At 41.0% G+C, this 14777-nt stretch overlaps 1 protein-coding gene across 3 annotated transcripts in view; it reads right to left on the bottom strand.

Moving 5' to 3' along the window:
• Nucleotides 1-13994, bottom strand: part of DHTKD1 (dehydrogenase E1 and transketolase domain containing 1) — a 75063-nt gene extending 61069 nt beyond the window's left edge. For 2 of the 3 annotated variants that reach the window (XM_017658370.3, XM_017658371.3), the window contains exon 1: nt 13714-13994. In XM_017658370.3, coding sequence (XP_017513859.3) covers nt 13714-13870 — 157 coding nt within the window. In that variant the 5' untranslated portion in view covers nt 13871-13994. The remainder of the gene's footprint in view (nt 1-13713) is intronic. The other variant, XM_017658368.3, reaches the window with a different exon arrangement.
• Between the last annotated feature and the right edge of the window lie 783 nt (nt 13995-14777).

The following is a 14777-nucleotide window of genomic DNA, read 5'->3' as shown; positions in this document are numbered from 1 at the left end:
CAGGACACCTTCATGTTGTGGCTAAAATCCAGAGAGACCATGGCTAAGGCACTGTCCCTATTGGTCACTCCTTAAAAACACATTTTTGCCTGGGCCCTCTGGCATTGCAAGATCTGGTTTTCCTCCTAATTCATTGGCTACTCAACCTGTCACTTTTGGGGGGCTCCTTCTCTATCCATCTCTAAAATATTGGTATTTGGCAGCTCCACCTGGGGCCTTTGCAATCTATTTTCTCTCTAGGTTATCTCTACCACTTTCCATCACTTCCAGTATCATCTACAAAACTACATCTTTATGCATTCAGGATGCTTTCACAAACGTTGTCAGTTTTAAAGATTTGCATATACAAAAGCCAAAATAAATATATTTGAGTTAAAATACTTGGAACATCTCTCATTTCTTTTTGATATGCTTTAATGACTTTTTAAAAATTAACTGACCACATTTCAGTTTCAAATGCATTTAAGTGTTTAACCTATATTTCTTTTGTAGCAAATAATAAAATTAAAAGATTTAAAAGGATGGGAGCACAGTAATGGAATACATATATTCTGCATTAAAATTTTCCTATTACTGTATAAATCAAAGGATTACTATAAGAGAAAAATGAATGGCTTTCTGTTAAGCATAACACTGCCCAAATAACCTGGTACTCATGGTATTCTACAAAAGTCCAGAGAAATTGAATTTGATGTTTAAATCCCTAAGAAGTCAGAGAGCATAGGGGAAAGATCTATAACACATAGACACACTCTTCTTCAAAACAAAATGGAAAATATTGGAGGCATGCTTCTGGCTCAGGAGACTGGCACATAGCATATGCTCCAGAAATACTCAATGAAGTCCTGAGATTCAGCATATTGTAACAGAGTCACAGACCCCTCAGGATGAAAGTCTTCCAGAGACCTCAAACATGCAATACCCACTACAGTGGGTCCTTCTTGCTCTTTCTGAGTCCCTCTTTTCTCAGGACTACACCCTTCCATTCCAGAGGGCAGGTTCCAGTGGCCATCTATCACTCCATTCAGCCTCCCTGCAAATGAATGTATTTCAGAGACACCTGAGTCCAGGTGGGTCAGATTCGATCATTCCAGAATTTGAGACCTGGAATTGATGGAGATGCTGTGAGAAAACAGCCTGAGACTGCTGGCCTTAGGAAAGCCTGCTTGGTCCTTGGCTGGTGCTTGGGAACTTGGATTTCAGGAAGGTCCTCACCTGCCCCTAACTAATAAGGGTGTCCACTCAGCCCTGACTGGGCAAACAATGTGGTGTATGCTGAACACCTGCTTTCCTTCCAGGAGTCTGGAATTTTGGCATGTGCACAGGGTGCTTACATGAGTATCTCCCAATGAGTGCCAAGTCTCTAATGGGCTTCCCTGGGTAGAAACACCACATGCATGCTGTGCTGTTGTTCCTTGAAGGGGAGTGCATTCTGTCTCCCTTGTGGGAGAGGGAACATAAGGAAGCCTGCATAACATAATGTCCCTCCAGACTCTTCCTGTGCCTTTTTCCACCATGGTTCAGATGCATATCCTTATTACATCACTGTAATAAATCTGAACTGTGAGTACAACTATGTTCTGAGTGCCATGAGTCTTTCTGGTGAATCTCTGAATGTGGGAGTGGCCTTGAGAACCTCCAACACACATATGGGTACCACAGAAGCTGGGTACATTAACATTGCATCCTATGGGTCCACACACAGCTTCTGCCAACATTCCCAGAGTTGGCTGCATTTACTCCCTTCCCGGGTCTTGGTTGTTCAATACATCCTTCAGTTCTAAGAGATAGCCTTTTATCTTTCGAATATAATGTCCTCTTCACTTAAGACAGCCAAAGTTGGTTTCTGTTGCTATGACCAAAAGAACTTTAGCTAATGCAAAAGCTAAAAAGAAAAAAAGGACAGGGATATCTACATCAATTACTTTATTGTCTGCTATAAGCACACTGAATGCTGGGGGCACTGAATGGTGTTTTATTCCAGGAAGAAAAGTGTTCATATTAACCAGCATGAAGTACACTGACAGGTAATTTAAACTAAACTTAGCACTTAAACTAAAAGTCAATTTAGTTCTTTTGCATCATCTGGTCATAAGCAGCCTCCCCCCAAAATATCTAGATCATACGCATAGTCTATTTCCATTCAAGGCAGCATAAGCTTAAAGCAAGTGAGAACACTGGATATCTATAAAAACACTGAAGACTCCAAGAAATAGAGTTTCATAATTGGAGTTCCTTAGAATCCTATTACAAAGAAGATGTCTCCAGCTTCAACTTAGGAGCTTTATAGATAACCACATTAAAAGTCAAAATTTTGTACCAAAACACTACATCCTATACAGCAAACTCAGACCTCAGCCATGCAACTGAATTCATTTAATATCAGATCCTCTCTTCTCATCTCAAACACAGTATCTTTATAAAATAAACATATTTCACTAGAAATCTTTTCTTACAAAAAAGACAGATTTTATATAGAAACCTTGTTCAGCTCCCTTCCATTTTTTCTGAATCCTTTCTTAAGTCATTGTAAGGTAGATAAGTAAGAGTCACCGATTGATAATAAATTTCAGTGATCACTTATTGAGGACTAACTTTTGTTACACCTGTGCTGGATTTTGTGCAGACATCATCTTACCTAACTCTTGCAACAACTCTTAAATAGCTGTCCTTATCTTCAGAAGAATAAACTGAGGCACAAAGAGGTTAAGTGACTTGACATCAGTCAAGAAGCTGGAATATGAACTCAAGCACATTTGGCTTCAACCCAGTGTCTTATCCATTACATCATAACAAAAATGGAAAAGGCAAGTCCAGAGCCTACAGCAAAAGAGATAAGAGTACTAGAAGTCACTGAGACATTAAAAAAGAAAAACGTACAAGAGTTAATGTCATTAGTTTATTTTGGTCTGCATTTGTCCTCCAGAATTACCTAGATTTTTAAAAATCTCTAGTATAATAATATTTTCTTCAACTGTTTTCCCCATGACTCCAGTAAAGGATCCAGTTATTTGTAATATGCAGCATACCTACAAACTTACTTCAACTACTAGAGCTCAGTGTCAAGGTCAGTAATCACTAAATGTTGTTTGGAATCCTAAGGCTCCCAATTGCTGATGGGCCCCAAATTATGCCATTTTTATAATCCAAATCCTCCATATCAAAATTTATACCCATGAATCACCACTCTTAAACCCACATCCATTTTAAATTGGGATTATTGGTAAATAAATCCAAGTTTACTTGGAGATTGAGGCTTTCAGAGGTTAAAGTGCAAGCTGTTACTAATTGTCAGCTACAAAGAACACTCATCACAGTCAAATTTTAACTAGTGAAACTATTACCATCCAAAAGGTTACTAGAAGCAAATTCAATATCTCTTTAAAGCCTAATACAATGGAAGTCTTAGTGAATGATGTAGTGGTCCTCTGCAGGCATTGATTTTTAGCCAAGATAAATACATGAAGGAAGAATGCTGATGAAGGGCAGAGGAGGAGGGAGGCACAGTAATTTGACCACGCCTCTTCCCACTTCACTATGTCACTTTTCATGTAGGAGGATGTGTTCATTTTCAGTAGGTTTTTTTCTTCTGATTTGCTTTGCCAATACCAAAAAGTTATGTGCGTGACCCATTGCACCAACTCAGTTATTCTTCTCAATCAAGACGGTGCCTTTTAGGACAACTGACAGGTATTATGAAAAAGACAGAAGCCAATCAAACCATGTCCTTGGTCTCATCTGCCTCCTATTCTAATTACTGAAACTGACCAAATTTATACAGAATGTAAGGAAAAACCCAGCAAGTCTTGTTTTCATCAGCAGAAAAGAAGTTACTACTTTTTCTAAAAATAGAAATATAGTGTATTTCCCAATATATAAAGTGTTTCTTGTCATGATATTTCATGTTATGGTAGTATATGCAAAATTCTAATGAACTAAATGTCACAAATAAATTGCATATACACAGAACCCTATTTCCATTTCTTAGTAGGAATAAACCATTTAATAAGTCTCCAAGTTAAGTGTAGAGCTGAGAGGAATCTTTGCCAAATGAGATCTTACAACGTAAGTGAGAAGACGGTCCCTACATAAAACTGCACATAATCAGGAAAAGTTCAGTAGAGTCCAAGGGGTCCCATGCTGAAAGTCAAAGGAGTTCAGATTAGGAAAGCCTGAAGTTGTCTGGAAAGTATCACAGAAGAGATGGGAATGGAGTTGGACTGTGGGGAATGGGTAAGAAGTAGGGAGGCCCCAGGAAGGGGAGAAAGGCTTTGGATTAAGGCAAGAACATGGGGAAATTTATGTGGAGCTAATTAAAAAGGTAGGATGAGTCAAGAAACATGAAGGGCACTGAGCTAAAGGCACAAGCTAAAGAATTTGGATTTTATTCTGAGAGGTAAGTAAAACCTTTGAAGACTTGAGAAAGAAAATGACTCAATGAAACCAATATTTTAGAAAGAATGGACTAAGTTACAAGGGAACCAGGTTATACATTTACATACCAGTATACCAGCATTTTCCATTTTGAAGTCATGGATCTCTTTGAGAATGTAAAGAATGCTACAGGTTCTTTGCCTAAAAACAGACACACACAGAACTGTGCAAAGTGCACAGACCCTCTGAAATCTTTTCATAGCAATGCAAGGACACAGGTTAAGAACCCTTAATTAAACTATTTTGTTTTTTGCAGCAGACCAGAACTGAAGGCTTAGATGCCAATTATTGAAAATGTAAAGAAAGCGAGGTTTGGAGAATATAAGTGCTCAAAATTTGACATCAAGTGTGAGGTGAAAAAGTTGAAAGTGGACTGCTTGTCCCAGATTTTTATAACTCATCTGCAGCAGAGACTGCTATAACTCCCAAATCTGCACCCCTTTTGTTTCCTGGTAATGGACAGGTGAATATATGGCCACCCAGAATAGAGATACAGGTCCCAGCCTTCCATACAGCCAGTGTAACCATGTGACTAAGTTATGACCAATGATAAGGTAGAAAAAGTGATGTATGCCACTCCTGAGTTTTGCTCTTAAAGATAAGGGTGTTCATTTCCCTTCCCCCTTTCCTCCTTCCTGTTGGCCAGAATGTGGAAAGTGACCCATGCAATTCTCCTTGCCTTTCTCCCACAGCTTAGCTGGAGATAATGATCTGCAAAAAGAGTTATTACAAATACTGTGATACTTTCTGAAACAAAAAGAAAAAGAAACTCTCACAGATCTACATGCAATGGAAATCATGAAAAAAGTTACAAAATGCCCTACTTGCCTTTAAATTTTATACAGAGTAAGAAAATAAGGAAAATTTAATAGTTATTGCTCTTAGCAACAAAATTCCTTAAACCAGATCCTGTAACTGCAACAAACAATTGTTCCCAGTATTGATTTTACTCTCCCCTTCCAATAACACATAAAATGGCATCCTTAGATTCAAAATGGCAGCATGAGAGGTAAGACAGAACTCCTCCCCAAAACACACATAGTATGAAAATACAGTTAATACAACTAACCCTAAAATGGCAACAGGAAAGAAGGCTGCACCAGACTACATACACCTGGAGAACAGAGTAGACCTCACGAAACAGGGTAATGTACCAAAGCCCTGATCTGGCAGGACCCAAGCCCTTCCCCCACTCCAGCTCACCAGCGGGAGGAAGAGAAATGGAGAGGGGAGGGGGTGGAAACCTAAGACTGCTGAACACCAAGGCCTGGACATCTGCTTTGGAACACAAACCTACATTGTGTGGTGCTCTGGAGGTTGGTAGGGTTGGTGAGCTGGGACAGGTGGAGTGCTTGAGAGACTGAGATTCTGGCCATTTGTGGAGGATGGGAATCCACATCCAGACACTCTGGGATAAAGGAAAGGCGGGTGGTCTGAGAGGCTTCCTAGCAGTGAAAGGGTTGCTGAAGGGGTGGGTTTGCATGGAGCTTGCTGTGCCGGAGAAGGGATAGGTGGACAAGGTTGGGCACAGTCTGCCCATCAGGTTGGGAACATTGAGCAGCTTCAGGTGCTCCAACCCCCTGGCTGGCTACTCATCTCCAAGACCCCCCACTGTGACATGCAGCCTATTGTGCCTTCCTTCTGGCCTGCTGGCACCAGCTTGCAAACCGGCAGTCACTGTGCTGGCATCAGTGCCACAAGAGATGGGATGCTACAAGAGCTAGAGACGCAGAGCATAGAGGCTTACACCTGTGTGCTCAGGCCACTGACTTTGACACTGGAGACAGGCACGGCAGCCGGGAATCAGGAAACAGTTCTTTGCTCCCCTCAGGCACCAGCGCCACTCCCCTGCAACCCCCAACCTCACTCCAGGGGCTGAGCAGCTCCAGAGAATGGAGCTTCTGGGCACTAGAGGGCATCACACAGAAATATGAAACATCAAACGAACCTGGTTCCGACCAAATCTCACAAATCCCAGAAAAAGGGCCAAATGAAACTGAACTCACCAATCTTCCTGAAAGACAGTTTAAAATAAAAATCACAAACTTGCTCATGGAGGTACAGAAAAATATTCAAGAACTCAGGAATGAATTTAAGAAGGAGATTCAATCATTAAGAAATTCCATATCTGAAATGAAACATACAATGGAGGTATTTAAAAGCAGATTAGATGTAGTAGAAGAGATGGTAAATGGAATAGAAATTAGAGAAGAGGAAGCCAAAGAAGCTAAGGTACACAGAGATAAAAGGATCTCTAAGAATGAAAGAATATTGAGAGAACTGTGTGACCAATCCAAATGGAACAATATTTGCATTACAGGGGTACCAGAAGAAGAAGAAGAGAGAGAGAGAAAAAGGGATAGAAAGTGTCATTGACGAGGTAATTGCTGAAAACTTTGACTGTCTGGAGAAGGAGATAGTCTCTCAGACCATGGAGGTGCACAGATCTCCCAACACAAGGGACCCAAGGAAGACAACATCAAGACATATAATAATTAAAATGGCAAAGATGAAGCATAAAGACAGACTTTCAAAAGCAGCTACAGAGAGAATAAAGATCACATACAAAGGAAAACTCATCAGTTTATCATCAGATTTCTCAATAGAAATCTTACAGCCCAGAAGGGATTGGCATGATATATTTAATGCAATGAAAAAGAAGGGCCCCAAACCAAGAATACTCTACCCAGCAAGGTTATCATTTAAATATGAAGGAGGGTTTAGACAATTTTCAGATAAGCAAAAGCTGAGAGGATTTACCTCCCACACACCACCTCTACAGTGCATTTTGGAGGGACTGCTATAGAGAGAAGTAGTCCTAAGGCTAAATAGCTGTCACCAGGGATTTAAAAGCAGATTAGATATAGTAAATAAATAAGGGAAATAAAACCACAGCAAAGTTGGACAATTACTTACTAAGCAGATGCAAAATCAAAGCAACTACCCCCAAAGTCAATCAAGGGACAGACAAACAGTACAGAATATGATATCTAACATATAAAGAATGGAGGAGGAAAAAAAAAAGAACCTTTAGGTTGTGTTTGTAATAGCATACTAAGTGAGTTAAATTAGACTATTAGACAGTAAAGGAATTGCTCTTGAACCTTTGGTAACCACGAATCTAAAGCCGGCAATGGCAATAAGTACACATCTATCAATAATCACCCTAAATGTAAATGGTCTGAGTGCACCAATCAAAAGACATAGAGTCACTGAATGGATAAAAAAACAAGACCCATCTATATGCTGCCCACAAGAGATTGACTTCAAACCCAAAGACATATACAGACTGAAAGTAAAGGGATGGAAAAAGATATTTCAGGCAACTAACAGGGAGAAAAAAGTAGGAGTTGTAGTACTTGTAACAGACAAAATAGACTTCAAAACCAAGAAAGTAACAAGAGACAAAGAAGGACATTACATAATGATAAAAGGATCAGTCCAACAAGAGGATGTAACTATTGTAAATATCTATGCACCCAACACAGGATCACCTACATAAGTGAAACAAATACTAACAGAATTAAACGGGGAAATAGAATGCAATGCATTCATTTTAGGAGACTTCAACACACTGCTTACTCCAAAGGACAGATCAACCAGACAGAAAATAAGTAAAGAGATACAGGCACTGAACAACATATTAGAACAGATGGACCTAACGGACATCTACAGAACACTCCATCCAAAAGCAACAGGACACACATACTTCTCAAGTTCACATGGAACATTTTCAAGAATAGATCATATACTAGGCCACAAAAAGAGCCTCAGTAAATTAAAAAGATTGAAATTGCACCAACCAGCTTCTCAGACCACAAAGGTATGAAGGTAGAAATAAATTACACAAAGAAAATGAAAAAGCCCACAAACACATGGAGGCTTAATAACATGCTCCTAAATAATCAATGGATCAATGACAAAATAAAAAACAGAGATCAAGCAATATATGGAGACAAATGACAACAATAATTCAACAACGCAAAATCAGTGGGATGTAGCGAATGCCATGTTAAAAGGGAAGTATAGTGGAATACAGGCCTACCTCAGGAAAGAAGAACAATTCCAAATGAACAGTCTAAACCCACAATCAACAAAACTAGAAAAGGAAGAAGAAATGAGGCCCAAAGTCAGTGGAAGGATGGACATAATAAAGATTAGAGCAGAAAAAAATAAAATCGAGAAGAATAAAACAATAGAAAGAATCAATGAAACCAGGAGCTCGTTCTTTGAAAAATAAACAAAATTGATAAACCCCTAGCCAGACTTACCAAAAAAAAAAGAGAGTCTACACACATTAACAGAATCAGAAATGAAAAAGGAAAAATCATGACAGACACCACAGAAATGCAAAGAATTATGAGAGAATACTATGAAAAATTATATGCCAACAAAACAGATAACCTAGAAGAAATGGACAACTTTCTAGAAAAATACAACCTTCCAAGGCTGATCGAGGAAGAAACAGAAAATCTGAATTGACCAATTACCAGCAAGGAAATTGAATTCATAATAAAAAAACCATATAAGAACAAAACTCCTGGACCAGATGGTTTCACTGCTGAATTTTATCAAACATTTAGTGAAGACCTAATACCCATCCTCCTTGAAGGTTCCCAAAAAGTAGAAGAGAAGGGAATACTCTGAAACTCATTCTACGAGACCAACATTACTCTAATACCAAAACCAGACAAAGACACTACAAACCAAGAAAATTACAGACCAATATTCCTGATGAACACAGATGCAAAAATACTCAACAAAATATTAGCAAACCGAATTCAAAGAAGATCATACACCATGACCAAGTGGGATTCATCCCAGGGATGCAAGGATGGTACAACATTTGAAAAACCATCAGCAACATCCACCACATCAATAAAAAGAAGGACAAAAAACACATGATCAGCTCCATTGATGCTGAAAAGTATTTGACAAAATTCAACATCCATTCCTGATAAAAACTCTCAGCAAAATGGGTATAGAGGGCAAGTACCTCAACATAGTAAAGATCATGTCTGACAAACCCACAGCCAATATTATACTTAACAGGGAGAAGCTGAAAGCTTTTCCTTTAAGATCAGGAACAAGACAAGGATGCCCACTCTCCCCACTTTTATTCAATATAGTTCTGGAGGTCCTAGCCATGGCAATCAGACTACACAAAGAAATAAAGGCATCCACATTGGCATGGAAGAAATCAAACTGTCCCTGTTTGCAGATGACATGATATAGTACATAAAAAACCCTAAAGAATCCACTCCAAAACTAGTAGATCTAATATCTGAATTCAGCAAAGTTGTGGGATACAAAATTAATACACAGAAATCTGTCAGTTTCCTATACACTAATGATGAACCAGCAGAAAGAGAAATCATGAAAACAATTCCATTCACAATTGCGTCAAAAAGAATAAAATACTAGGAATAAACCTAACCAAGGAAGTGAAAGACCTATACTCTGAAAACTACAAAACACTCATGAGACAAATTAAAGAAGATACCAATAAATGGAAACACATCCCATGCTCATGGATAGGAAGAATAATGTCAAAATGGCCATCCTGCCTAAAGCAATCTACAGATTCAATGCAATTCCTATCAAATTACCATTCTTCAATGAACTAAAACAAACACTTCTAAACTCATATGGAACCATAAAAGACCCTGAATAGCCAAAGCAATTCTGAGAAGGAAGAACAAAGCTTGGGGGACTACACTCCCCAACTTCAAGCTCTACTAAAAAGCCACAGTAATCAAGACAATTTCGTACTGGCACAAGAACAGACTCATAGACCAATGGAACAGACTAGAGAGCCCAGATATAAACCCAAGCATATACAGTCAATTAATAAATGACAAAGGAGCCATGGATATACAATGCAGAAATGACAGCCTCTTCAACAGCTGGTATTGGTAAAACCGGACAGTTATATGCAAGAGAATGAAACTGGATTATTGTCTAACCCCATGCACAAAAGTAAACTCAAACTGGATCAAATACCTGAATGTAAGTCATGAAATGATAAAACTTTTAGAAGAAAACAGGCAAAAATCTCTTGAATATAAACATGAACAACTTTTTCCTGAATGCATGTCGAGTATGAGAGCAGAGGTAGTGGTAGGAAGGGTATGGAATAGACCTCCTATTTTACGAATATCTTGTTCATCATTTAGGCTGTGAATAATTGATCTGAGCCCATTGAGACTGGGGGTAGCTATGTTGAATCTATATCTGGCATCTGGTTCTTACTTCAGGGTCATACTACTCTAACCACTCACTCGTTCCTTTTAAATAAGACATCTCAATGGATTAGTGACTAATCAGCCCATGCTCACATGTAACTGTGCTGTCATGCAAGGGACAAGGGAAACAAAATAAATGTGTGGTTTGAAAAATATATCTGGAGGTGATTTTGCATGTAATCCCTTCAAGGGCGAGGGAAACAAAATAAAAAATGAACACATGAAACTACATCATGCTAAAAAGCTTCTGTACAGAAAAGGACACTATCACCAGAACAAGAAGGCATCCTACAGTATGGGAGAACATATTTGTAAATGACAAGGGGTTATGTATCTGACAAGGGTTTAACATCCAAAATATATAAAGAACTCATACACCTCAACACACAAAAAGCAAGTAACCCTATTAAAAATGTACAGAGAATATGAAGAGACAATTCTCCAAAGAAATTCAGATGGCCAACAGGCACATGAAAAGATGCTCCACATCACTAATCATGAGGGATATGCACATTAAAACCATAATGAGATATCACCTCATGCCAGTTAGGATGGCCAACATAGAAAAGAATAGGAACAACAAATGCTGGCGAGGATGCAGAGAAAGGGGAACCCTCCTACAGTGCTGGTGGGAATGTAAACTAGTTCAACCTCTGTAGAAAGCAGTATGAAGGTTCCTCAAAAAACTAAAAATAGAAATACCTTTTGACCCAGGAATTCCACTCCTAGGAATTTACCCTAAGAATGCAGTTTCCCTGTCTCAAGAAGACATATGCACCTTTATGTTTATCACAGCACTATTTACAATAGCCAAGAAATGGAAGCAACCTAAGTGTCCATAAGTAGATGAATGGATAAAGAAGTGGTGGTACATATATACAATGGAGTATTATTCAGCCATAGGAAGAAAATAAATCCTACCATCTGCGACAATATGGATGGAGCTAGAGGGTGTTATGCTCAGTGAAATCAGCCAGGTGGAGAAAGACAAGTACCAAATGATTTCACTCATCTGTGGAGCATAAGAATAGAGCAAAAACTGAAGGAACAAAACAGCAGCAGACTCACAGAACCCAAGAATGGACTAACAGTTGCCAAAAGGAAAGGGACTGGAGTGTGGGGTGGAAAGGGAGGGAGAAGGGAAATAAGGGGCATTATGATTATCACACATAATGTAGCGGGACGGGGGGACACGGAAAGGCAGTATAGCACAAAGAAGACAAATAGTGATTCTAAAGCATCTTACTATGCTGCTGGACAGTGACTGTAATGGGGTATGTGGTGGGGACTTGTAAATAGGGGGAATCTAATAACTACAATGTTGCTCATGTAATTATATATTAATGATACCAAAAATAAATGGTATCCTTAGCCTGCAGTTCTGCATACTAACTTTCAAATTTGACTGAGCAACTTCACCACACAGCAAGTTAATTAGTAGTCTGGGCAGTAGGCTTGGGGTGGAGGGACAATTTGGTGATGAGGGAGGAGGGAAGGGATTACATGCAAAACCATCTTCAGATATATTTTTCAAACCACACCAACCCAAAGCTCCCGAGATGATTTGGACACAGTCTTTAGTTAAGAACCATGGACCAGGTTTTAAACACTTAATTCTCAGGTGCCAGGCTGTTAATAGGAAAGGAATAGAGACCCAATTGTGAGGGAAAACCTCAAACGAGATCACAATAATTGTGCACTGAGCACCTGCTAATACGATCTTAAATGAAGAGATTGTCAACACATGTCCTGTATATAGATCCTTTATAACAATATTTGGCCATTGGAGGCCATGGGCCTCTTGCAAGAGAATCACTTGGGTGCCTGATAAAAACGTATTCCTGAAGCTCATCTCAGACCACTCATTTAGAACCTTGGGGAGAAGAGAGGCCTGGGAACTGGCAGTTTAAACATCCTTCAAAGTTACCTGAATGCACACTTGAGTTTGAGTGCAAGTGATATCAAAAATTCTTGACACTCAATTTGTGAAATAAAATAACCTGTAGTCTTAACCTTAAGAGATTAACAATCTAGTTGGCCAAAACGCCTTCCCTAAAGAAACCGCACTGCATCCAAGAGACAGAAAACAGCTTCATTTGAATGTCCCCTGAGGTTGAGGGCAAAACTTTGAGGCTCCAATGTGTGATGAAGATTCAAAGGTCAGGTGCTTAGATGATGAAGCAGGATATTCACTGTTAGTCTAATAACTGGATAGAAGATGCCAGATGATTTTCCTCTAAAAATCAATCTGTATTCTTCTTCCACTCTGTGAGGATGAAATAACTTTGCACCATAATAGATAAAATAACTGCACCACAAGCCAAATACTCAAAATTAGCCTCTTGCATAGAAGCATGCAAGAAAGGTTCCAAAAACTGATATTTATGTCTCCTAATCTATTAAAATTTACACCAGTAACAGTGTCCTAAATTCAGCAAAGAGTTTTAAACTCTGAAATTATAGTAAGAAGCTAGTTAGACCGCGGAGACAGATAATAATAAATACCATGCTGTCCAAGACCACCAACGAACTGCCCTCTTCAGCCCTGTGGTCCAGTCGTGACCTCTACACGTTCCTCTCACACGAGCCTTGGATACAGCCCTGGAAACGTATCCTTGGGCAAATTAGAGGAGCTGGGAAATCTTAGAACTTTCCTTTTCCTGCAGCCCCGCCTCCACAAAGAGCTAAGTTCCCACACGTTTGCAACCAAGGAATAAAAAAGACAAGACCTCACAAAACCAGTCAGAACTCGAAAGATGGGAAGAAAATACAAGCGCGAGCGTGGAACCAACACTGAGAGACCGGCCTCAAGGTTCCCGAACTACTGAGGCAGGACTGAGGGTAACCGGACACTGACGACACCAGCCTCGTCGCGTCCTCAGCCCACTCGCCTCCCCTTCCTCCCCAACAGCTTGCGCATTCACTCAGGCCCCCTAAAGGCCGACCTCCCCTCAACTGCACCCCACGGCGGGCCCGGCAGTGGGATTCCCTGCCTCCCCAGACGCCAGGCCCACGGCCTGGCTCCATTCCCGACCTGGGGGGCGCGCCAGGCCACCCTGGGGCTCCCATCTCTGGGGCTTCCTCGGCCGGTAGCCGTAGACCCCTTTCTCCGTCTGGTAGCGGCGCCGGAGGAGGAGCAGAGAGGCTCGGCAGAGGCCCCGTCTTGCCGCTGCCACACGGACGGAGGCCATTATCTTGGCCCCCTGACCGGGAGGACGAGGGTCAGCAGCCGCCCGCAGCAAGCAGGGTCGCCCAGTCCCTGGACAGCCTGGAACCCCGGAACACGCTGTGCGCCAGGCGGGAGACCTAAGCCCCGCCACGGGGTCCTCCCCCGCTCCTGATTGGCCTGGGACCTGCCGCTTGGAGCCAATCCAGGTACGAGGCCCTCGAAGCCACACCCCCAATCCCCGCTGGACGCGCGCGGTCCTAGAGGCTGGGGCAACTGGGATTCCGGAAAGCTGGAAGGTTGATCTTGCCGCTACCCACCTTCTGCAACGAAATGTCTGTACGTCCCGTGGTCTCTGGCCACCCCTCTGCTGGGAGCCCCAGAGAGCAACCGTACATACACGATGTAGGTTCTCATGCAGAAAGGAAAAGTTAGCGACAGGGTGCATGGAAAGCGGCTAGGACTGAGACCAAGCGACGCAAGGAGGAAAGGTCTGCGAAGGAGCCGGGAAAATCAATGCCCGTCCTTTTTTTCTTAGGAAACTTTGGGGGCGAAAGTACAGCCTTTAAGAAAGGGATAGAGCAGGAGCGAAAAGATTTCAGCGGTGTAGAGATGTTTGAGATTCACCGTTGGTCCGACTGAAGAGTTTCCCAAACTATTTTGCTCAGCAACTGACCGTTATCTTTGCCAGTATGGTGGGAGAGGGAGGGGGTCTTATGAGTCCTTCCCTGGTCGGTCACCCATCATTCCAGTAATCTGTACAGCTTACCCCTCGTATCCTAAGAGCAGTGCACGTATGGGCTCAAAATATCTTTCCACTTCACTCTTCAACCATTATGCCCACAGATCGGTCTGCCAGGTTCCAAATTAATAAGATACTGTGTCTCCTCTTGATCTGTTCCCAGTCCAGCTGCAGACTGAATTCAACACAG

Source organism: Manis javanica, chromosome 2, assembly GCF_040802235.1.
Source record: "Manis javanica isolate MJ-LG chromosome 2, MJ_LKY, whole genome shotgun sequence".
Classification (NCBI taxonomy): domain Eukaryota; kingdom Metazoa; phylum Chordata; class Mammalia; order Pholidota; family Manidae; genus Manis; species Manis javanica.
This window is presented reverse-complemented; position numbering and strand designations above follow the sequence as displayed.